Source organism: Stegostoma tigrinum, chromosome 24, assembly GCF_030684315.1.
Source record: "Stegostoma tigrinum isolate sSteTig4 chromosome 24, sSteTig4.hap1, whole genome shotgun sequence".
Classification (NCBI taxonomy): domain Eukaryota; kingdom Metazoa; phylum Chordata; class Chondrichthyes; order Orectolobiformes; family Stegostomatidae; genus Stegostoma; species Stegostoma tigrinum.
In genome coordinates, this window is record NC_081377.1 from 23,156,317 (window position 1) to 23,183,106 (window position 26,790).

Below are 26,790 nucleotides of genomic sequence, written 5' to 3' on the forward strand. Positions count from 1 at the left end.
TGGGTATGTTTGCTTTAAGTCAGCCCCACTCTGATTATGATTTTCTACCTCAGCTATAATACTGTTTGACGTTCCCCTCAATTATTCCAGGGGTCAGGACTACCAAGAGTTGCCAAGTAGTCAGGCAGAAAGTGCAGTCCATATGCCCATCTGGATCCTCAATGCTGTAAATCAGATGCTCTGACTAAATAAGCTAAGGCCATTAAAGTTTATGCTTTTAGAAAGTGTAAAACATCTGTAGAAATTGACCCAATTGTCATTTGTCCCAGTAAGCTATTGCAAAACCCCAATTGTCTATAATATTAGAGTAGGAAAGAAGCTCATTTGCAAATCTAAGTCTGAAAGAAGAAAGAATCTCTCTACCCCAATTTAACTTGCAAGTTTTATGGCAGGAATATATTCGTTTGAATCAAGTTTATATACCTCACGCTTCTGCGCACTATGCAATTGTTTTACCACAGAAGAATTTGGTACAATGTAGTGCAGTGCCTTTAAGTGGAATATATTGTGTTGATTCAGGCTCAGGAATGAAACCATTATCTCAGAAAGATCAAAGCTTTGTAGATAGCATGCATGTAGCAGAATTCTGAGGGTATTTCATATTTTTCTTTAGAAGGTAGATTGGTGGACAAGATAGTTGATAGAAGCTTGAGAAAACAAAATGTTGGGAGTGCAGCAAGGAGCCCTGTAATTAAAATGTCACCGAGGGGTGTGACAAGGCTTAACTCTGCTGTCATATTTTTTATAAAATTGTAGATAGAATGAAACATTTGTGCCTTTCAAGCCAGCATTGGAAAATAGTTTTTCCTGTATTAAAAAAAATTCTTTTTATGGCATATAGCACTTTACAGAAACCTGATGCAAATCTGCTAATTATTCTGTCATTTCTGAAAATTTTTGAAGTTCTCTATCCTCACTTTTCTTCAGAACTTTTATTGCACATCCAGTTCTGTTCTTAATTTTTTAGTCAGTCTTCTTGAACAGTTAACGTAGTGACCATGACTTCATTCCTGACATAAACAGTAGGTTGAACTCTGAGTTTCCACCTCATCTTATGTGTACCTATTGCTTTAGTGCCATCATGAAGGAAGGACATGCCCATCATTCCACTGGTCCCTTGGTAATGAATTTTTCCATGGAGTCAGGGCATACTGTGCATGTGTTGGATTCAGTAGCCAATTAAAAATTCTGTGATTTGAGTCTTTTTATTCATTATTACTAATATCATTTATCATGTAACTTTGGCTCAAACCTGCTTTTGGAATGTCAGCTAAGAAGTAGAAAAAATACCCTTTTCCACTACCCCTCCTCCCTTAAAGTAATTGTTTTCTTGTATTTTTCATGTCATTTTCAAAAGCCATTTTAGTTTACTCCCAGTGACATCAGGTTGCTTGTTTTTCACTGTAATTCTGATTAATGTTTTCTTTCAGTTTAAGGCCTGTGATGGTGCTTCACAATGAAGCAGTTAATTTCCAACTACATTCTGTCAGCAACGAGGACGAAGCTTGGAAAAACTACCTGGAGAATCCACTAACTGCAGCAACAAAGGCCATGATGAGCATTAATGGTGATGATGAAAGTGTAGCTGCTCTGAGCTTCCTCTATGACTATTATAAGGTATATATGCTTTGATCAAAGCATATGTGATCGAAGGGAGACTCCTTTTGTCTAAAACAACTTTTACCCTCAGTTAGAAAAGTCTCAAAGGATCCTATTGCTTTTTATATAGATTCAAAAATTTTCAGTGATTTCAGAATGACTAATATGACATGAACCAAATTTGAATACTTTTCCTATTAGTGTGATCTTATATACACTCAAGAGTCACTGCTGCACTAACTCCTTAGTGAAAGGATAGGACAGTCCAAGCAGTGAATCTTAACACTAAAGCACCGTAATCACCCAGAGGCTTATGAATCCCCAACCATATAAATCTCATAGAATCCCTACAGTGTGGAAACAGGCCCTTCGTTCCAACAAGTCCACACCAATTCTCACAGCATTCCACCCAGATCCATCCCTGTAACCAATCTAATCTGCACACCCCCGAACACTACAGGCAATTTACCATGACCAATCCACCCAGCCTGTACACCCTTGGACTGTGGGAGGAAACTCACACAGGCATGGGGAGAATGTGCAAACTCCACACAGACAGTAGCCCGAGCGCAGAATTGAATCCAGGTCCCTAGTGCTGTGAGGCAGCAGCGCTAACCACTGAGCCACTGTGTCACCACTAAGGCTCCATATTCAAGAAAAATGTATTGGGATAGTGCCGAAGGTAGATTTGAGGTAGAAGATCAGCCATGTTCTTGATGGAACAGCAGATCCGGCTCAACGGGCTAACTCTCCTACCTTTGTTATGTTTTTGTATGTTCTCCCATTTTAAAACATTCCTTGTTTGCAGGAAACATGGTCTCCACAGAATTGTTCACTTAAGGTTTATCTGAAAATGAACATCAAATTAGACAGGGAATTTATCTTAACCTATTTTGTCAACATTGCAGTGTTCCAAAACCAATAAAAATCAACACTCAGAGAACTTTCACTGCCTTATTTAATAACCAAATTGGGGCAATGATGATTGCAAGAGTGATTTCCCCGCTTTCCAAGAATTAAATAGTATCATAGGCCCTATATGTTAAACTTTACTCTGATATATGCCCCCATACAAAACTAAACATTGTCCTTTATTATAACACTTTGCCTGAAATATCTAAACTACAGATTAACTGGTTTTTGCTGTTCTTGCCTTTCAGTTGGCAAAAAGTCAACATTGTTGGGAATAACTTTTGGTGTGCTACCTCTAACATGGTACTGTACAACTCATCATTAATAAGATTAACACCACAACTAGCTACTCAATATCCTTTTTGTTTTTGCTATTTTTAGATGGCAAGTTATGACATGATATATTTATCTGGCAAGTGCAATATGGTTGACCCTGGACCTTATGAAGTCCCAAGGCCTCAGGTCAACCATGAATAAGGAAACTCCTGCTGATTATCACATGCTGTGCCCCCTCAATTGATGTGCTCCACCATATTGAACAAGCCTTGGAGTAAACACTGATGGTGGCGAAGGCACAGAATGTACTCTGGGTGGGAGACTTCAATGTTTATCACCAGGAGTGGCTCAGCAATGACACTTCTGATCAAGCTTGTCAGATCCTAATGGACATACCTGCTAGACTGGACCTGTAGTTGACTGTCAGGACACCAGCAAAAGGAAAAACTTATTTGGCTTCATCCTCACCAATCTATCTGCCACAAATGCATCTGTCCATGACAATAACACTAAGAGTAGCAACCCTACAGTCCTTGTGGAAAGGAAGAATCAGATTCCTATTGCGAACCTTAGAAGATACAGTGCAGCACCGTCAATGTGCTAAGTGAAATGAACTGTGAAAAGATCTAGTAACTAAAGTCTGGCCATCTGTGAGGTGTTTTGGGAAAATGTGGCCGCAAATTGTACTCCAACCTAGTCTAGAGGCCGATGGCCCAGCATATCCCCCACTCTAGCATTATCATGATACCAAGTCATTTGACAAGGTCCCTCATGGTAGGCTGTTCAAGAAATTTAAGTCACATGGAATCCATGGTGAGTTGGCAAGTTGGATACAAAATTGATTTGGTCATAGAAGACACAGGGTAATTGTGGAGGGGTGCTTTCCTGACAGGAAACCTGTGACCAGTGGTGTTCTGCAAGGATCAGGACTGGGTCTGGGCCCGAAATGTCAGCTTTCCTGCTCCTAAGATGCTGCTTGGCCTGCTGTGTTCATCCAGCTCTACACCTTGTTTTCTCGGATTCTCAGCATCTGCAGTTCTATTATCTCAGGACTGGGACCTCTGTGTTTGTAATTAATATAAAGAATTAAATGAAAATGTAGACGGTCTCATTAGTAAGTTTGCAGATGACATGAAATTTGGAGTTGTGGATAATGAGGAAAATTGTTAAATCATACAGTAGGAAATAGATCAGTTAGGAAGCTGGGCAGAGAAATGGCAGATGTTGTTTAATCTCAACAAATATGAGTGATGTAATTTGGGAGGTCAAATGCAAAAAGAAACTATACAGAAAATAGCAGGACCCTTAGGAATATTTATACACAGAACTATCTTGAGGTGTAAGTCCATAGTTCCCTGAAAGAGGCAACACACATGGGTAAAATGGTAAAGAAGGCATATGGCATGGTTGCCTTAATCGTTCGGAACATTGAATATAAAAATTGCCAAGTTAGTTGCACCTGTACAAAGCTTAGGCCACATTTGGAGTATTATGTGTAAATCAGGTTGCTACTCTGTAGGAAAGATTTGGAGGCTTTGGGAGGCTACAAAAGAATTTAACCAGGATGTCACCTGGATTGGAGCATGTTAGTGAAAATCAGAGATTGGACAAACTTAAATTGTTTTTGTTAGAACGTTGGAGGTTTGCAAGAGCAGTTTAGAGGCAAGGAATCCAACAATAGTAAATCACTTCCTGACTCCCCAAAGCCCATCACCAATTGCAAGGCACAAGTCAGCGATGTGATGGAATATTCTCCATTTGTTCAGGTGAGTACACTCCAACAATGCACAAGATGCTCTACACTATCCAGGACAAACCAGCTCTTAACTTGCACCACATCCACAAACATTCATTTCTTTCATCACTGATGCTCAGTAGCAGCAATGCTTACCATCTACAAGATACACTGCCGAAATTCACCAAGGCTCCTTAGTCAGCATTATCGAAACCCACGACGGATCCTCTCAAAGCCATTCACCATCCACACCTGAGCACATTTTGGTGTTCGTTCACTCTCACAAGGTCAAAATCCTGGAACTGCCTTACCGACAACATTGTGGGATTATCTACACCAAATGGACTACAGCAATTCAAATGGGCAGCTCACTACCACCTTCTCAAAGGTACTGAGTGACAAGCAATAAGCGTTGGCCTAGCCAGTGATGTCCATATCCAATGTATATATTTAAAGAAGGCAGGAGATCTGAGATACCATGAGCAAGAAGATCGTTATTTTGCCAAATAAAATTTTGCTTAATTTACAATATAGTTCAATATTTGTCATATTAACAGTTGGTACTGAAGCCAAAGATGGACAAACTTCTAATTTATAGAATGGGTAAGGCTCAATTGGAGCATAAAATGTGAAGAAACTTCAAATTCATAAGGTGGGCAAGGCCGAAGTGGAGCAGAAAACACCGTTTTGGACCGGTCGGGCTGAATGTCCTGTTTCTGTGCTAAAGCAATAAGTTGCTGTATATAATGGTTCACTGAGCCACTGAAAAATTCATTGCCACTACAGCAGTCTACATAAATGCAAACCTGGGTGGCTATGTGACTATTTGCTCCCTGTACTTCAGCGGATCGAAATGTGAACATGGGAAAGCAAAGAGAGGCATTTTGCCTACATCACATTTGACACATACAGTTGAACTTACAATTGGAAATAATGAGACCAGCATAAAATGTATTACAAAATTCAAGAAACTTGAAGAAACCCACACAACTAGACTACTATCTCTTTCTCAAATGTCAGATAAGATCTGTTCACTCAGTTTACAAGAACTCGTATGAATGTGCTGATAAATTGTCCTACATTATTTGTTATACTGCAATTACTATCAGCAATCAAACTGAATCCTGTTGTTGACTGATCCTTTTTTTTGATATTTTCTGTGTTTTTTTTATGTGATGTTATTTCTTTTAAAGGTCCCAAAGCAGGAAAGATTTCTTCTGCCTGCAAAAGTGCCTCGCCCATGCGAATCAAATTTATCAAAAAGGTATGAGCTATTTTTATATCTTGATGGCCACGTTTCATTTTAGTCATTTTGACAGTACTGATCTGAATATTCCTTTGGACAAACATTGAAATTAATTTTCCATCTCAAGTGGCCTTAAATTATTGAGTCAGTCTTTTTGCATTTTCAATGCAGGCAAAGACTCCCCTGCATCAGTGTTGGAATCGAGCCAATGTCTCTTCCCAAACATTGCCAAAATGGCAAGTGCCATTTCTTCTTCTGTTCCCTAATTAGAAGATAATTGCATATGGCAGATTACACAGTGACATCCCAAATATTTCCAGTGGGTGGCCTGGCCTATGTTAGTATTTGATTGGCAAACTGTTGATGAGAAATAATTCCCTAGAGGCAGCCTTTTGGCTATTACTGTATTGTGGGTAGGTGGGTGGAACATGGTTGTTATCCAGTTTTTGGAGTGGTGGGGTAATGGCCCAGTTTAGTCTTGTGGAACATGCTGTTCTTGTCTCCACATATATAATGCCAATCTTCTCTTTGGGTTTATCTTTTTATCATTTATGCACTGTTCTGAAACAATAGTCAGGGGCTTCCATTTATGCAGCATCAAGGAAAGTGAAGACAAAAACCGTACGCAGTCTTTGCTGATCTCTTCTTCTCTCAGGAGGAAGGCTGCAGCTGCCCCCTCACTTCAGGCCAGTGTCAAAATGATGCAATTTATTAGTAAATCTAAAGATGAACTTCAACCAAGTGCTTCCACCATTTATTAAAAAAAAAGTCAGGTTAAAATCAGGATTAACGCATAAGTGGCAGAAAAAATAGTGGATAAGTTACCAGGCCATTCTAACTGTGCATCTGCCTGGAAAACACGAATCACATGATGTAAATCTGCTCTTAGATTGGAAGGAGTCCTATGAACTAGCTTCTCAATGATTGACTGATCTACTCCCTAACTGGAAGCCAACTGAGGGGTACAAACTGAGATTCACTGTCTTTTTCGTTGAAGTTGAAAGCTATCGTGAAAATGAAAAATCTAATGAAATGAGAGGAAAAACTAGATGTAGTGCCTTTTTCACAAGTGCATTTCTTTTCTACAGGAATAACATTGGAAATGGATTTGAATTTGATGACATGTCATCTCTGGACAGTTCTGTTCAAACTATGAAAATTTTGCCTGAAGATATCACCATGTCAACAGAATACCCTGATCCAACCAGAAGATCCCATCGGCTCCAGTCAGATTTGATCTTTACAGATTCTAAATCTCAGCCACTGATGGATAACTACACTAGTATTCCCACGGATCTATATGACTGCAATTTAACTGATTCATTTGATAATATTTTAATGACTCAGCTACCACAAAGGTGGGCTCCTGAGAACAGTTTTAAAGATGCTTTCAAAGATATGTCACCTGAGGTAGGTTTAGTTGAAATGGCAGTCCAAATATTTCTTGAAAGTAATTGGTTATGAAAATGACTCAAATTGAGCAATATTGTAATATCGGTTAAGACCCAAATGATTAATTATATCAATTATTGTGTGGTAATAGCTTGTGTGATAAAGTAGTTATATAATTCAGGTTCAGGCCTGCGTTTCAACTCTTGACATGATTTTGATCTTGATTTGGTATTTGTGAGGAGATGTAACAGTGGAGGTCGTTAATCTTCCACGTTCACACACGCCTCCTGATGGCTGTCTCAAATGTACTTTGACAGGAGCTCTGAAGTGAATTATCAGGCAGCTTTTAGCTGAGTGATGATGAAGTATGAAGAAACGTGTTGATGGACAAAATAGCTTCAAAGAAAAGATTAGAATAAATTATTACAGTCAAGGAATTGACTAACAAAGCAGTAGAGAAGCAGGAATGGACAACTATTGTTGTATTTCTGTAGTGGAGGAGGGATAGGCAAGGAATGGATGGTAACAGAAGAAGATTGAATGATTTGGAAGTTTTGCTTGGTCATTTTTTTAGGTCCAAGTGAGGTATTTATGCAGAAATAATGTCAATCCAAACACATCTTGTGAAATTATAGACAATGATAATGAGTCAATCCTGCCCTATAAAACTGGTAGGAAGTGACCAATCTGAATTGTTTAACTAAAGTTGAAGATGGAAATGAGCAATAAGTTGCAAGGTATAGCTGCTCAATTGCCAGTAATAGACTTTGAAGAAAACTTCAATTTTTGAATCTGAATTTAGCAACAAAGGAATCTGCTACTGGGCTGAATATGAATTTTAAAGCTGCCCAGAATAAATTGAAGTCATTTTTCTAATCAATGACAATAAATTTATTCAGCTATATTCAGTAGCTCCTATCCCTCAGTACTTAACTTGCATTGGTATCAAAGTTCTCTTCATCTTAATTAGCTTTAAAGTAAAAGAGAATTTAAATCACAATAAAAGCATTCCTGCCCCCACCAAGTAAACTTATTGCTTGTTCAGGCTTTCAACACACTGATGGTGCTGTGCAATTAAATCAGAGCCGCTGTGTTTTGTTGCTAAGTAAGACTGACTGTAATTTCAATCACTACATAAGAAAAACTTTCACTGAAGCACGAAGGGAACATTTTACTATTTTCATGACAACAAACCTAAGGCTATCAACATCCTAAGGTTCCCATTGACCAGAAACTGAACTGAAATAGCCATGTAAATACTTTATCTACAAGAGCCGTCCACAGCCTTGGAATCCTGCAGGAAGTAACTCACCTCTTGACCCCTCGAGGACTGTCCACCATTTACAAGGCACAAGTCAGGAGTGTGATGGACTACTCTTCATTTGTCTGGATGACTGCAGCTTCAGTAATACTCAAGAAGCTTGACACCATCCAGGACTAAACAGTTTTGTACCATACCCATAAACATTCAATCCTTCCACGACTGACACACAGCACTAGCACTTACAAGACATGACTCTGAGAACCACCCAGGTTCCTAAAATAGCACTCCCAAACCCATATCCACTAGCATCTAGCAGAACTAGTGCCTCAAAAACAGTGTGGAGCTGGAGGAACGCAGCAGGTCAGGCAGCATCAGAGGAGCAGGAAGGTCGACATTTGAGATTGGAACCCTTCATTAGGATTGACTCTGACATACACACTGTATCGACTCTGACTGCAGCATCTGCAGTTCTTGCTATCTCTGAGTACCTCGGATACATGGGAACACCATCAAGCTTCTCGGCATCCTGACTTGGAAGTATACTGCTGTTCCTTCAGTACCACTAGTTCAAAATTCTGGAACAGCTCCCTTACGGCTTTGTGGGCTTACCACAGCAAATGAAGTATAGCAGTTCAAGAAGGCAGCTGTCACCTTCTCAAGGTAAACTAGGGATGGGCAAAAAAAGCTGGACGAGTTAACAAAGCCTACATCCCATGAATGAATAATAAAGTTAATCATTTATGGGGTCATGTTTTATGAGCTCTCTGCATGTATCATTGCAGCTGTGTTGATCATCTAGGGAGGTGGAACTATAATAATAAAACCTGAAATTTTATTCCACAGCATTACACTTCCAATGAGGATCACGGGATACTATTGAGGAGTCAGAACCTTAACAAATAGTTTTGCCTCATTGTAAATGAGATCTGTGGTAAAATGTGGTTGTTGCTGTGGATCAATTAACTCAACCTATACTTTTGAATGAATCTAGGACTTTTCTAATTTGGTTGCTTCAGTTATCCACTGCTCAGTGACAGTATTTATAGCATGTTTAATGTTTAATAATGGAGCTACCTCAATAAATATGGTGCCACAGTTAAGTCCTCAACCAAAATAGCTATATGTTAAAGGATTACTGTTTCTTAATTTAGCAACAAGCTTTGCTTAATAGATAAATTTACTGGTCTTAATCAAAACATTAAGAGGAATCAAAGAGGTGCTGGGGAAAGGTTCTTACATGCTTAAATCTACCTGCTGGAAGTTGACAAAAGATCAGCATTTTTTTTTTGGATCCATTGCTATGAACTTGGATAGACTTGGCTAAATGAAGAGGAAAGCCCAAAACAGGACAGTGGGAATCTTGGAGGAATGATACAATAAATGTAACTAAATTATCAATCTTTTCCATTTTGTTATACAGGCCTTTCTTAATGATTTAATAAAGCCTTCCTGTGTGGAACAAAATGTTACACATAATAAATCAAGGTAGGTATACTTATCACAGTGTGTACTATTAGGTAAAGTAATTTACAGAAACTCATTTTCCATTTCACTTTTTATGAAAGCACAATTACTTAAAGATGCGGTGGAAAAGATATACAGAATTTTTTTGCAAACTTTTGAGATCTCAGTTAAACAATGATCTCATAAGCAAGAAGTATTTTTACAATACCAAATAATGATGCTCTCATAAAAAGAATTGAAATTTCAAACAGGATACTGAATTTACTTCAGCTTCCTAGAGTACAGAATTCCCTCTAATTACAGAAAATATTCATGTAGCAATTTCATATACAAAATGCAAAATAAGCTAAATAACATCATATGTACCATATCTATCAGGACTGCTGTGGAAATTCAGTTAGAATCAAGAAAAGATAAGATGTCTATTTAAGAAGTGCTAAACATAAATCTTAATGCTTCCTTTGGGATTTATTTATCATTTACAAACAAGAAATATTACAATTCTGGACATAGTTTAACTGAGATTAATTGGAGTTGATGTAATTTCCTCAATGAAACCAGTAGGGCGCAGTTCAACAACAGTGATTAATAAAGGTTTCTCATTTTCTGAGTTTCTACATCACAGGCATAAAATTAAAACTGTATTTCTTTTAGAAAATGAAATGGAGATATTGTTCTGATTTTCTGTAATCTGACAGGGATTGAACTTTGAAGCTTACATATAGAATGAGGCCATTCAACCCCTCATACTTTTGCTGCCACATATTTAAATTGTCAAAGGGTTACCTGTGCACAGCCAAACCTCTGATGTAAGCTGCCAGTAATCATAGCTTCCTAAAGGAAGTATAAAATTGGAAAATTTTCTTTTATTAATTTAAAAACAAATGAAAAATATTCAGTATTAGTATTTTCAGTCTTTCTTCCCCTCAATTTTTAAGGGTGGATTTTGAATATATGCTGGAAGCACCTAAATCAGTCAACCAGAAACCAGGAGAGGAATCGATGGGTTACCTCAACAAGGGACAGTTTTACCCCATCACATTGAAAGCTATGGAAGGTGACAAGTGTGAGCAATCACCCTCAACCAAAGTTCGAGTAAGACATCTTGGATTCCTCACCTTGGCTTCATTAATCAAGATTTCCTTTTACTCAGTTTGCTGCTGAGCTGGTACACTTTCGTATCTGCTTCGTCTTATAGCAACACTTTAAATTGTCTATATGTTTTGTTGGCATGGGCATTAGATGTGTTGTCTCTGAATAGAGCCTATCATGCTGAACTCCTCAGCAGTTTCCATCCTTTAATGGAGGAGCACAGATGAGGAGAAAAGGGTCTCTCGCCAAAAAGGTCTTTCACCAATCAGCGCTAATTTAGATGTTCTATTTTCCTGAGTTTCAGGAATGTTGCTCTTAGATGAATATCATTTCAACGATATGGTCTCATGGAGAAGGAAAATTTTACCAAACTTCTACTTGCTGGAAAATGCACAATGTTATGTTGCATGTAAGGACCTCTCACCTCCAGCAAGAAAGGCTGCTGGATCAATTGCAAACAAGTAGGTTAAGTGCTTTTTGATCTATCAGGTGCCATCTCTGGGGCTGCCAGTCAATCAGACACTAACGAATATAGCGAGCTACAGAGGATTGTTGAAGTAACTCCACAGAGTCCGGTATCCCATCACCAAGTCACCTTTTATTTACACCTGGAGTGTCTTTGACACTGATCCAGCTTCACCAGAGCCAGCTCTCAGAGTGAACAGGATGCCTGATACTCCTGTTTATATCTGTCAGCCAGGGTTCCCTGATTGGACCAGATTAACATACTCTATAAAGCCCACCTGGCTGACTTTGTTACAAACACTAGAGTTGTCAGAGGCCAAGCTACTCAGCCATGAAGACCAGGACTAGATAGAGACAGCCTTGTATTTGGGGCAAGTCACAGAGTGAGAACCTCAGGAGAGAATGGTAAGAGTCAAGACTGAGGCAAATTGAGTGCCCCAACTCTGACCTGTCAGGCTGGTCTCCTTGGTTACCCTACCAGGAAGGCAGTTACTTCTCTCACCCCCCAAGATGGCGGGTTATTGTCAGAGTGTGGGAGAATGGGGTACACCATACCCAAGAGCCAGGTTCAAGGAGCCTTGAAGGCTTGCTGTGTTAGGGTTGTGGGCTGGAGTCTTTGTGAGCCATTTACAAACTCGGCTTGGGGGGGTGTGGCGGGATGTGGACCTCGGGTGTGTGTTGGGGCAGGATCTGAAGCCTGGGATGGAAGCAGCACCAGGACTGTCCTTGTTAGTTGATTCAGTCATCGCTCGAGGTTTAAGAGCTTAAGTGGTCATTAATCACTTAAAGGAATTGATTGGCAGGAGGTTGAGAAGGTTGTCCATGGACCTCATGCCAGATCTTGAATGATGAGGTGTTGGGGAAGTTGACAGGTATCTGACTGATGCCATTCTGCCCAATTACTTTCCCTTTTAGCCACCTGTGCTGACCCTTCTAGGAAAGGGAAAACATTGCCCATACACTCGCATTTCCACTTGTCCTGTGAACAAAGGGTGGTGACCGAGCTTAACCACATAATTATAAGAGGAAGCATCTTCTAATGGAAAAATATGATGGGAATCCATCTTTTAAATCTATGCTGAGAAGTGTCTGAAGAACCTAAGCTTCATCCTGACTTAAGAATCGTGAATTCAAACAATCATTTTCATGTTATCTTGGATAATGTTTGAATGTTGGAAATATCTTTGGGTAGAGTCAAAAAGTCTTATAGGTTCTTGTTATTTAAAAACTTCTGAAATGGCCCACCATGTCTGCTGTTGTCTTGGGGTGTTCCAGGGTGAATTTATTACTGGACTAACAGTAACTTAGGTAATCTAAACTCATAAATTGAAAACTGCATTATTTATGATTAAAAGTGATGGCTGAAAATCTTTATCAGCATGCTAATTTAACTTTTGCCTCAGAAACCAAAATGTGCAATTCTTGGGAAATCTGATAAGTAAAAGCAGAAAATGTTGCAAGAGCTCAGCGCGCTAGTCAGTATTTGTGGAGAGGACCTATGATGATTGAGTAGCTCACTTCTTAGAAGAAAATATCAAAATAATAACCACACTGGTCCCCCATAAGCATTGTACAGCTGGATTGTATTTAGCAATGCATATCAAAGCGGTGCTGCTTTTAAACTGTAAAGCTTAAACATCTAAATCCACACTTCATAATCCAAATGATAAGCTGTAATTTAGCATGTGCGATGTTCAGCCAGCTGCTATGTGCCCAATGTTAATAGAAACCATTAGTTAGCGCTGAGAAAGTAATGACAATAACAACTAAAAGTCAATAGTGAACATTCATGGGTGATTAATTTATTCCTTTCGAACATGGAAAGTCAGACCCTGTCCTCTTTCTGAATTGACAAGGACATCGTATCAAACTGGCTTTTTATACTTTCAAAAGTTAAGATCTGGTTCATATTAACCATCTTCTCAATCTTTTTATTTCTATTCATTTGTGGGATGTGGGTGTCACTGGCTGGCCAGCAATTTTTGCCCATTCCTAGTTGCCCTTGAGAAGGTGGTGGTGAGCATTAATCATTCCATCACCAAGGCACCAACACCATTATTTTCCAGGCTAAGTGCCAGCAACCTAAACATTGAAGTTAACCCAGGAAATTCAGAGATAGTAGGAACTGCCGATGCTGGAGAGTCTGAGATAACAAGGTGTAGAGCTAGAAGAACACAGCAGGCCAAGCAGCATCAGAGGAGCAGGAAGGCTGACATTTCGTGCCTAGACCCTTCTTCGGAAAGACATTTTTCTGAAGAAAGGTCTAGGCCCAAAACATCATCTTTGCTGCTCCTCTGATGCGACTTGGCCTGCTGTGTTCATCCAACACTGCACCTTGTTATCTCAAATTCATAATCGCCATTGATTTCAATGTGGACGCAGCCATGATCAATTAACCTTTCACTACTTCAGAGAGCATGCAGGCAGAGTGGATTAAAGGGTCACATAATTTTGGTTTGGTTTAAATAGTGGCATTCAGTTTTGTGGATCATTCAAAGACTTTTATGATTTAGAAGTATTGTTACAAAAGGGCAGGTTTCTAGGAAGTTCTGAATAGCCAAGGTGCATTTATTTCCAATAGGTGGTTCAACAGGGATGTAAATATACATATAGATCTCTCACTTCTGTATTTAATGTAATGCATACATAGTTCCTAATGAATTATGAATTATTAGGAATAAAAATTCAGACTATTGAAAATTGCAGAACCGATCTATGAGGATCTGATATGAACAAAAGTAAGCTAAAAGTTTGGGCTAACATATTTTTAAGTACTGATGGGTGATTTGCCCATGACCCTGAAAAAATGATGCCTCCTGGACCTTGAGGTTTTAAATTTGCTGGTCTGACTCAATAGACTTCAATCATGGCAAACTGTTTGCCACTCCTGCATTATGTTTAAATTCTGTTTCAAATTCTGTACCTTCAAGTTGATGGACCAGAATCTGTTTTGACTCCCTTTGAGCTCCCTGAGGAATGTTGTCTTTACCTTTTGCCCTGTATTTCTTACCTCTTGAAAGTTACCGTCATTGTATGATGTAACCAACAGTGAACAGTTTTGAATGCCTTATCTAAGGAAAGCTATTCTGGCAATGAAGGCAGTATGGAGAAGGTTTACTAGGTCGATCCTGGGTATGGAGGGCTTTTCCTATGAGGAGAAGTTGAATAGATTGAACCTGTACTCAGTGGAATTTTGAAGAATGAGATGTGACCTCATTGAAACATACAAGATCATTTGGGACATTGACAAAAGAGATGCAAAAGAATGTGGTCTCTTGTGGGAGAGTCTAGGACCAGACGATATAATCTTAGATTAAGGACTAGCTATTTAAATCGGAGATGAGGAGGAATTTCTTCTCTCTTAGTTAATTGTGGCATTATTTACTGTCTAGGTCTATGGAGGGTGTTTTATCAATATTTTCAAGGGAGAGGTAGACAGATTTTTAATCAGCAAGGTGATCGATTGTTATGAAGAAAAGACAGGAAATTGGAATTGTGAATTATAGATCAGCTATGATCACATTGAATAGCAGAGCCGTCTCAACGAGCTGAATGGCTTCCTACTTATGGTCCTATGCTTTATATTTCTGTATAAATTTTCCTTTTGCAGGACCTTTTCATTGTTTATGAGGTGATGAGGGGCTGTTGACTGACAATATTTTCTAAACTTACTCAGCTGGTTGCCACTCATAGCACACAGCTCCACTAACTGAGCATTCATTGTATTTATAATTCTATTTGGAGCCTCATCTTGGAGAACATGCTATGATCAATGATGTTGATTCCCACTCTGTTGGCAGTTTGAATAAGGTGAATCTCATCTGACCATGTCACTAGAAGCCCTGGTGTTTCCTGGCAGTACTGTCCAGTTTAGAACCTGATTTCTGCTTGCATTGTGAAATAGATTTTGTGTTCTGAAGTTAAATCTTCCATTGACTATAGGAAGTCTGATACTTTCCCACACCTGACTACTACCCAGTGCCAAATCAACTTATCCATTAAAGCTCTGTACTAGCAACATTCTGCTAGATGATATGAATCCATTTAAGAGGCTTCTATTAATCTTCCAAAACAATGACGATGTTTATTAAATCTCACCCATTCTATCACTCAATGTTTGTACATATGTACCTGTGATTTTTTTTAAGGGAAAGTGATGACAAAGTGGTATTTTCGCTAGACTATTATTTCAGAAATTCAACTAACATTCTGGGGCCTGGGTTTGAATCCTGCCACAGCTGACAGTGGAATTTAATTTCAATAAATACCTGGACTTAGGAGTCTACTGGTAACCACGCAACCATTGTCAGGAAAAACCCGTCTGGTTCACTTACATTGTTTAGAGAAGGAAACTGCCATCCTGACCTGGTCTGGCTGACAACTGATTCCAGACCCAAAGCAATGTGATTGATACTTAACTGCTCTCTGGGAAATTAATGTTGGTCTGGCCAATAATGCCCACATCCTATGATTGAATAAAAAAAAACTGCCTGATAAGACCATCTTTCCTTGCACTTGGTTTATTTTTTCCTTTACATCAGCACACCCTTCTTGACAGGCATATAAACAAATTTTGGCAAGCATACACTTGTGAAAGGGTCCCTACATGACTCATGATTCAGTTGAGCTTTACAATGTCGATGAACAAGTGACAATTTTTAATGTGTGCTTTTATTGGTTCAGGAGGTTGTTGGTGTTTACTTCATGAATTAGTTTTCACATCGCTGCTACTTTGAAATCTCCATTGAAATAACTTCTATTTACTAAATAAGATCAAATACAAAATGCTAGAAATAGCTGGATATTAATTGCCAAGAAAAAGTAAAGCCATTAATATTTCCAGCGTAAACACTTCACCAAACAAGCAATGTTTTCATTTTAAATTTCCAACATTTACAATTATTTTCTGCTTCATAACACTTTTGTAGACTAATTGAGATGTTTGAATTCAGAGACTGGTATCAAATAGAAAATCAATTTTGATTCTCTTTATCTTGATAAACTTTGAGAGCCTGAGCTGAGGGTCACACTCAAAATGGTTTTATTGGGTTTGCACCACCTTCCTGCTGACTCCATCAGGTATAGTGGTGGGGGGGGGGGGGGGTAGAACAAAAGCATGTCTTATTTGCATATGATAATTGGAAACAGGCTGGTATTGGCCCATGCACTCAGACCTCTCCAGCACCTGATCCTGATCTTGTCCGTCTCCCCTCGCTGGGTTCGAGCTACTCAATCTGATTCCTTTTCAAAATCTTGTTACATCTTTGAAGGCTCCTAGCAGTCTCCCACCACAGAGAAATAATGATGAAATTCAGCCTCTTGGCCTTTCTGCCTGAACTGATACAAGGCAAACTGGCAATACAGTGAACTAACTGCCAACAGTTTTCCCTTATCAGCTCATTTCAGGAATTATTGATGGCTCTTTCTGTTAGATCCCTGAAGGTTCAGAAAAATCTATCAAGTAAATTAAATTTAAAGGGATGTGTGCAATAACAATGGAGAGATAATATAAAACCGAGGGTATAACTCGAAAAGATGTGCTGGAGCACAGAGACCTGGCTATTTATGTGCATAAGCCTTCAAAGGTAGCCAGAAAAGTAGAGGAAGTAATTAATAAAACATGCAGTATTCCTTTTATTAGTAGTGACACAGAAGACAATAGCAAGGAGGTTTTACTGAACGTATATAAAGCTAGAGGACAGTTTTGGGAACCACACTTTGGGAAGAATGTGAATTCATTGGACTAAGTGCAGCAGAAGTTTACAAGAATGGCAACAGGATGAAAAATTTCTGTTATGAGGAGAGATTGGAGAAGCTAGCTCTTGTAGTTTTTGAGAAGTGAAAATCAAGAGGATAGTTGATTGAAGTTTTCAAAACCATACGAGTCCTAGACACAGTAGGTAGGTAGAAACTGTACCTGCTTGTGAATGGCTCAAGAATGAGAGGACACAGATTTAAAGAGATTTACAAAGAAGTAAATGTGATGTGAGAAGAACCTTTTACATACGGTGAGGGATTTGGATCTGGGTTGTGCTGCCTGGAACTGTGGGGCGTTGGGTACAATCAAACTTTTCAGGATGGATTTAGATGCTTACTTAAATATTGCTGGGGAAGCATGAAGTTATGATGCTTATTCGGAGAACTGGAGCAATCATGATGGGCTAAATGGCTTTCTTCTACACCGTGACAGTTTGTGATAAATAACTACTTATGGAGAGAAGGGAAAAAAAAATTGTCTTTTCTAAAGCTTCAGCATTCATTTTAACTGTTTGTCAACCTGGGGAGGATGATGCAGTTGGGCGTGTGGAATGGAGCATGGCAGGGCGGGTAAGAGCAGGAGAAACAAACTGAAAGGAAGCACAATTGGAGGACATGTAACAGCTTTGAAGGGCAAGTGACTGAATGGTACCTTTGCTGCATTCCCATTGTTTGATAGTTGAGAGACGAAAGCAGTGCATTGTTCCTTCCAGCATGTGGCATCCAACGTTGAATGATGTAGTATGCAGTCCGGCAATTTATTCTGGTCCACGTTTTGGCTGTTTTGACACCTATGCTGTCAAGCCCTCATGGCTGTACAGCTTTCTCATTGCATTGGCACACCTCAGTAAAACCAGATTTTTCATTCAATTGAAACCCAAGGCATAATTACATTTTGAGAGCATAATGCCTCAAATCACTGTAAAGCAAGCTGCCCATCATTCTGCATATGCTTCCTAGACATCAGGAGCATCATCACAATCTATAGAAAGACGTCACTTTATATGCTTAAGCTAATGCAATGTTTGCAGAGTTATATAATTGATCACATAAGTACAATGTGCCTCAGGTGGATCAGGCCTTCCTTGTACTGTTTCTCTACAATTCCTCTGAATCCTCAGGCTCTGTGGCGAGGAGTATTTCCCAAAAGGAACACCAAGGCTCCAGTGGATTTTATGTTGAGAGGCAAGTTTTCTTCAATGGATGGTCATGAAAAAATAAATTAATTAAAGCAATACAAAAATCAATTCCAAATCGGCCCTTAAGCTAACACATCACACCAAATAGATCTAAAGCTAAATAATAGTCAAAATGTAGCATTGTTTATTGCAGTTGAACACAGTTGTATGAAAAGTGTTGGGAAGTGAATTGCTAAGTACTCCCACTGAAATGTACCTTTGGCAATAGCATTGCATTTCAGAAACAAGCTTCAAACAATGTGGGATGGGAGGCAGTGCTGTGTTTGCTGTGGTTTCAGACCTTTAATAAGGTTAGTGTGATGTTGTTGAGCAGTGCAGCCTGGTCAGAAAGCAACTATTCCCAGGGCACTTTGAGACTTATTGGGTAGAATTCAATTATCACCTCCTGAGTTGGGTTTGACGCTGCACAGAGTGTTGACAGGGACTCTACCACCTTCAGATTTCTGTGCCAATTAAGTAGGACAGCCTATGGGCAGACCTCCTGCCCCTCTGCCCAGAGAGGCTTCTGATCAGGTAATTAATGGTGGTTACTGACTGGCTGGGAATCCCAAAAAGCAAATCCTCTCAAGGTTGTTTGCTAGCTTCCAGCTTTTGGAGGTCGGGTGTGGGGGGCATTCGTTATTGTTAGGCACTTCCTGAGCGAGTGTAAAGGTGCCCCCGAAAGTCACTTCCTTGCAATTGATGCCAACCCCACTTCTCCACTCCCTTGCTAGCCATAATATCCACCATGACCCTCACGTTGTCATCACTCGTGTGGGTCTGGGTTTCTCAGTGATCCCAAGCATCTGGCTGATACATTATTAGCAGTGTTGCCTGGTGGGCACTTTGAGCAATGTACACTGATTAACTGGCAGCCTCTTGGGGTGGGATTTCTGGTCCCAGGGTCTTTGATCCTGAGGGATGCCTGCTACTTCCCAGTTAAGTGCCTGGTTTGTGGGGCATTCCAGAAAGGAGATGATGGTGGTGGCAGCTTCTCTCCAGCTCTTCAGCCAGTGGGTGAGACCCTGGTCACCTCCATTAAATACTAGCTTTCACTCCACCTGAATTAAAAGGACTCTGTAGATACACACTTGAAATTTATTTTATGTTCAGGCCCAAATTTTTTCCATTTGTTTCTTTCCAGTCGGTATGTGATAATAGGGCAATTTAAACACCTTTCAGTGTATTTACAAATAATGAACAATTCATATATCTACGACATATAAATTCATACTTATTTTGAAGATAGCCATCCCAACAAGCCACTTTAACACTTAATTATTTAAATAGTTTCGGTATTCCAGTCAGTGTCAACACTAACAAATGATAACTTGACAATCTGTCCTATTGATGATCTGTTATAGGAAAGTGTACAACAACTGAGTGGATAATAATTGATCAGTAACTGCAATCTTTCATGTAGAGTATGATCATGGCGGTATTTGACAACGCAAAGACTCCGGAGGACCAAGTGAAGTATTGGAAACACTGGCATTCCCGACAGCATACAGTTAAGCAACGAGTCATTGATTTTGGTAAGAAATTGGTGCCATCGTGCCCTAAGCAGACTTGATCATTTTATTTTTAATTCTTTTTTTTCTCGGGTTTAGTTTGGGCTGAGCATATAGCATATAGATATACTGATCTATATGGTACATAAAATTTAATATCAGTTGTCATTAATTTTTATTGATGTGTTCAAAACTCATTTCATATGTCATCTTTTCAACACCCTTACAACAAGGATTCCATTATGTTAGTTCTTGAATCGATCAATTGGTGAAGTGAAATGCATGGGGAAATTATTTAAAATACTTAATCATGTGAAACAGTCATGGCTCTTAGATTTAAAGGAAACACTATAATTGGTGATTAAGCACATATCACACAAGGAATACAATGATACCTTGGCTAAATATGTGCCAGGAGTATTAGAGATGTCAGTGCTGTTGAGAAAAACGTGCTCCAAGGTGACAACGCTCAACCTTACAAAGTCAAATGAGCTAAATAGTCAGAAAAATCTCCTAAAATGAATTGGTCTTCATATCAAAAGCACAAGAAGTTGTGATAAGCGGGCAATTTTACAAGGATGGGGCCACGTAAAGGTTAGATCAAGAAAGACAAAGCTCGCGTGGAACACAATTACCAATACAACCAAATGGCCCGTTTCTCTGTTGAAAATGCACAGTCATACAACTCAATGATGAAGTTGACTAACAGGGGAATCACGGAATGATGGGGTCGGCCAGAATGTGGAGTTGAGCCCACAATCAAAACAGCTGTGATCTAATTAAATATTGAAGCAAGCTTGAGGGACAGATTGGCTTATTCCTGCTCCAATCCCATGTATTTGTTTTGAGATTAATGACTGTGCTGTGTAATATGGTTTGCTTGTTCTGCTCACATGTTAGCGACAAACCTTGCACCACTGACGAGAAGAAGAACAAAGTCATTTTCTTAGACATTTTCATTTCTGAGATCACCAACCAAGAGATTGATATAGGGGATCTGCTGAAATGCCCACACAAATAGATCAGTAACAATTATAAGTAAACTCAATCACTTGTAGGCTTATCAAGACCAAAGATCCTTCACCTGATCAATATAGATATTAGAGGACAGCTTTCCTGAAGGGTTAGAAGGTACAAGAATCCCTATGTTCTTCAACAATTAAAGGAAGGATTTTAAATTGAACTAAGGAAGGTTACAGCACAGTGAAAGTTCATTCAACTCATCACATCTCTTGAAGCCTTTTCTAGATTAAATTAAAATGAGTTTCACTGTGTAGGATACAAGCATCTAGCATAAACCGTGTCTTGAAAATATATTGTTATGGAGAGTTGGGGCTGGATCTACCTGATCTCATTCTCATTTACCTTCTATCTCCCACAATGTCTGCCACTGACTGCTCCTCCCTCATGTAAATAATAGCAGGAGGGAGGGCCCAGGATTCCAATGGATTATCTAGCGATCCATGTATGTTTCTGCTACTTATCGAGGCTGCCCCAAAGCAGGTGGAAATAGGCCCAGAGGTTAGATCTTCTGGGCTGTTCTACCTCTTGTCCTACCTGTGGTCTCCCCTGATGTAGCATTGGCAGTCGCACTGCCCTACTGCCAGGATCTAGTAGCTGTGGGATAGCCAGATCACCCTCGGTGGTACAATTCCATCAGAAACATGGTGTCCATCAGGAATCTGAACCAGAATGATGCCGGTGTATGGGAACTGCCATCCCAGCAAAATGAAATCTCTGGGAGGAGAATGCTGACATTGGTCTCAAATGTTTGTTTTGCTCACAGTTACTTACATGACATGGCTGATTTTTCTGTCCATTTGCTTTTATAGCAGATTACAAAGAAAGCAACAACACAATCAGCTGTGTGGAAGAAGTGGCATTTAATGCTCTGTCTTTTATCTGGGATTCTAACAAGGAAGCAAAGGTAAAACAGAGTGATGTATAAGATATCATAGCTAACCCTAGTCACCAATGACTTTCACAAAATGAAAATATTAATTTGATTGAACAGAAGTAAGGAGACTGTGTCCATAATAAATCATTGCCATTAACAAGATATTGCTGAAACCTTACAGTCTACCATCCATATCTACCGCACAGTCTGACTCTAGATTTATGCAATATGTTACTTTTCCAAACCTCCATCAGAGATATGATATGCAAATCCCACTTCATTTCCACTCTTCTTTGCCTCAATGCTGCTTTCATAAAAAACAGGAATAAATCAGAGTCATAATTATATGAGGTGAACAAAGTCTTTATCAGGAAAGAAAGCAGAAACTGAGTCGATCACGACTGTTGTTAACAGAAATCTTTTCAGCTAAAACAGCTCCGAAGTCTGCCCCAGAAATTAGATCAACCAAATTGCTTAAAATGGATTCTCAAAAATATTTTGCCCATGATAGATATTTCCCACAAATATAGATACCCAAGCCTCAAAAATGTACATATTGCTTACTTAGAGAATGAAACATGCTTCCAAAATTATCTCTTTGTGTTTGTTATCTTCAGTAGTGTCTTTACATAAGATGTAAGCTTTCTCCACCGTCTGCTCATGGTTTAAATGTCTTCATTAAAGCTGTTACCCTGCGAATTGAAAAGTGTTATTAACTACACCTTTGCCTGTAGGTTGCCACAGTTTGAGTGTGTGAACTCAGAATTGCTCTGTCTGCACCAACATGATTTGCTGTTGACAGTTTGAAGCCCTCTGGTTTTATGTTAGAACATGATCTTGGAGTTATGGTATTTCAGGGATTGTTTGCAGTATGTTGCACTGTTGTCTGACACACCCGACCTCTCAAATCCATCTCCTTGCACTGCCAAATGCCTTTTACCTACTTTTCACGACTAAACCCACACACTGCTTTCCCCTCCTCTCCACCACCCCCCCCCCAACAACCGCAATGCTTTCAGTCCAGGTTTCACAGCAACACTCAAACATCAAAATGGTGTAATGATGGAAAAAAGAAGTTTTGGAAAGCAGTGATGTAGGTATTGTTGACAAGGTCATCATTTAATGCCTATGTAGGAGCAAATTACTACAGCTGCTGGACTCTGTACTGAAAACAACAAATGCTGGAGATCACAATGGTTCAGGCAGCATCCATGGAGAGGGGACAAGATAATGTTTTGAGTCCAGATGACTTTTCATCACAGCCTATCAGGGTGGCGTGGTGGCTCAGTGATTAGCACTGCTGCCTCACAGGACCAGGAACCCAGGTTTAATTCTAGCGTTGGGCGACACTGTGGAGTTTGCACATCCTCTCCATGTCTGTGTGGGTTTCATGGGGTTCTCTGGTTTCTTCCCACAGACTGAAGATGTATAGGTTAGGTAGATTGACCGTGGGGAATATAGGGTTACAGATAGAGGGTAGAGGGGTGTGTCTGGGTGAGATGCTGTTCAAGCAGTCAGTGTAGACTTGTTGGGCCAAATGGCCTCATTCCACACTTTAGGGATTCTAAATACAGCACCCTCATTTCTCTCCTATTCTTAGTTCTTCTGATATAACTGAATGCCTAACAAATCCAGGCCAGAGGCTACTTAAGATATATACATTGTCTATCACTAATTAGCTGTGCCTGGATGCTGCTGTGGTCCTATAGTAGGCTTTAAAACTTAGTGAATAGAGCCGAACACTCTAAAACGTCAGCAAATGGTCCCACTATTAACTGACGAAGGAACCAGCTGAAAATCTAAATTTTGTCCCACAGAACTCCAACAGCAATAATCTTGGGATAGTGTTATTGTGTTTGACTTTGAACAGCCACAGATATCTTCATGTTTGACAGAAAAAACTCCAAATATTAAAGACTTTTCTTACTGACCACATTAACTTCATTTTTGTAAAAGCAATTTGTTACCATACATCGTAAAATGTGTTAATGGCAATGTCAACTACTCTAAACTTGCCCGTACCCTTCAGATCCTGCAACCTGGCTGTAATGAGTTAAGAATCTATGGAGATCTCACAGGATCTTAGCTAGATATGGATGAGCTTGTTACTAGTGCGTTGCTGGGATTTGATGGAACTGCTGATTACTTCTTTCATTATTGAGTGGATGTTGAGAAGTAACAGAGAGAGCAGTAATTATGAGTTAACACATTGTGGAACTGGAGGAACACAGCAGGCCAGGCAGCAACAGAGGAGCAGGAAAGTTGACGTTTTGGGTCGGGTCTCTTCTTCAGTCCCTCCTGCCTGGTCTGCTGCATTCCTCCAGCTCCACACTGTGTCATCTCTGTCTCCAGCATCTGCAGTTCTTACTATCTCGGAATGAGTAATTATGAGTTGGATTTGTTTGGAATTTTGTGGATGCAACTGGGCAATTTGTCACTTCAGTTTCTATGCAAGACTTGTAATTGCACTGAAATAACTTGGTTGAAAGCTTGACTATTTCATTCCTTTGATTTTTGAAAAAATTAAAGGCATAAACTTGGGGACCCAGAGCATTTCTCGTACTTAGAGCACTAAGTTGTTCTTTATTGTCATATGGACGACAATGAATTGAATGGTTGCCATCAATGACTGTCAACATTTAGGAAGACAATATGACACTTTTAGATGACGCAATTATGTATACTTCAGCCTAGTCTCCTGAGCTCACCTGTTATTTCCAATATGAATGTGAGTGACAATACTCATGGAACTTCCTCTTCTATTTAGCAGCTTTATTGTTCTCTATCATTGAACATATAATAGGGCTCAATTCAGATCTTTCTTCTTCATCTTATTAGTATTGTTATTATCAATATTATTTTTGAGACTGTTCAGCTATATCCATAAGCTAGCGTTTGGAGCTGTTGCATTGGGTCGTAGTTTCATTTTGTTAGTGTCTTATATTATGATGTTGTTCCTGGCGCACGCTGATTAAAGCAGAATTCGCCACCTACTTTGATAGAGAAGTAATATATAGGGATATGTGAAATTGTAAATTGTGATGGTAGATACTTTGACGCTATTGCTGTGGTTCAAGCTTCAGTGATGAGATGGTTATTGGCTTGCGAGAAATGTTCTTAATCCATCATGACAGACAATACCATCGGTGCAAAAACAATATCTTTTTTTGACATGGACAGTATGATGTCATTGTTGTCAATGTCATGCAGACACATTGAAATAGATAGGGTGGCAAAAATATTTGACTTTCCAATGAACGCATGCTGAGTGATGACTGTTCCCTCACTCCCTCTTAAACTTTTTCACTTTCTGAGAGAACAGATAACATTGATTCTTTTGTCTTCTGCATCTAGTCCAACTTACTAAAAATATGTGTTTTCTAGAAATGTTCAGACTGTCATTGCTACCACCACGACATTTTGCTTTCTATTAGTGAATGGTAACTATACTTGAGATCAATGATAAATTACTGACTTACGCATGGGTTACTTTGAAAAATAAATTAGTTCCTTTTTCAGTCAATTGGCTTATGTTCAACATTGAAAATTAAAACTAATAGTCATTGTGGATTGTGACAGCTCCCTTCTTCCTGACAGTCTTGCCAATTATTAGAAGTACAATGTCTTTGCCAGTTTTGACTGCAAAACAACCTTGAGCATATGTTTGTTGCCACACTCATTCTATTACAAGAACATGGAGGAAGTAACAAGGATGGTTTTTTTATCAACACATATTCCTCCCGGTGAAAAAGAGTTCTTGCCTCGCAGTCAAGTTTCAAGTTTTACGTAAAATCCGGAAACTATCAGAAGTGATGTCATTGTCAAAAAGAATAAAATTGATCACAAGCTAATTTAAACATGAACAGGTATTAAGACATATGCACTAAAATAAACTCATTTTAATGCAAAATTAACACATTCCACTTGTATAAGTCTTTGTAGACCTTTGTTCAAATGCAATAATTTGGATCACTTCCATCATTTAACATCTAGGTATGTACCACTATTGCCCAGTAATTACCTTTATGGTAGAATAGCCCAAGGGTGTAACAACAGAATCCTTTAGTGATCCAAAGCAGATGCCATGTCATTCGCATATGCACCTTCACAAGGACAATTAGGATTGGGCAATAACACTGACTTAGCCAGTGACACCCACATCCCATGAAGGAATGAGTTTTAAAAGACCCTCAAACAAAACAACATTACTGAGATTAAGCCTGTTCTAAACTATTATACTGCTTGATTTCATAGAGAGCAAGTAAATGTCATGAACTAATGTTGTACTCAGTATTGGCTACAATGCACAACTCCACATCAGTTGGTTATCTTATTTGACTTAAACTATTTCTAATTATTTTCCTATATTCTAATCTCAGGTCTCGTGCAGGTCTAGTCAGCAGCCATCTGATGCTGCCTGGCCTTCTGTGTTCCTGCAGCTCCACACTGTGTTATCTCAGACTCCAGCATCAGCAGTTCTTATTATCTCTACTTTTTAAAGTGAATTTTTGACTTTCTTATTTCCTTCTGTTCAGAATCAATGGGACAGCATTCACTTGCTTATCCTTTTGAGTGCTCATGACCAGAGAGTTCCTATTACAAACTGGGAAAGGGAAGGAATATTTATTGATTATCGCAGCACCGTAATAAGTTGCCAATTGTTTTCGATCCTTGGGGAATAACTTCAATTCTTAGCTCACAGAATGTTAGGATTGAATTTTCAACTTTTATTTTTTCAAAAATTGCATGAATGTACTTGACTTTGAAATCCCAACAAATAAATACAATTTTTTCCAAAGTTTTGCTGCGAACAAGTCATCAGAATATTCCCAAAATGTTACATATTCGTTGGATAATTGGTCTCTTGTTATATTTGTTGGAATCCAGTTTTCCCTTTCTGGTTTGATACAACAGAACCACCTATGCTTCTTGCTGCAGCTTAGAAAGGAGCTGAATTCTCTCTTCATGTTCCAAATAAGTTATAGCAGGAATGCAAACTTTT

At 39.2% G+C, this 26,790-nt stretch overlaps 1 protein-coding gene across 1 annotated transcript in view; it reads left to right on the plus strand.

The window, feature by feature from the left end:
- The window catches only part of LOC125465040 (grainyhead-like protein 3 homolog), a 93,959-nt gene that overhangs the window by 35,233 nt on the left and 31,936 nt on the right, over positions 1-26,790 (plus strand). The window contains exons 2-8 of the mRNA XM_048558098.2: positions 1,431-1,617; positions 5,716-5,786; positions 6,857-7,178; positions 9,845-9,909; positions 10,827-10,983; positions 19,804-19,915; positions 21,724-21,818. Of these exons, the coding sequence (XP_048414055.1) occupies positions 1,431-1,617; positions 5,716-5,786; positions 6,857-7,178; positions 9,845-9,909; positions 10,827-10,983; positions 19,804-19,915; positions 21,724-21,818 (1,009 nt within the window). The remainder of the gene's footprint in view (positions 1-1,430; positions 1,618-5,715; positions 5,787-6,856; positions 7,179-9,844; positions 9,910-10,826; positions 10,984-19,803; positions 19,916-21,723; positions 21,819-26,790) is intronic.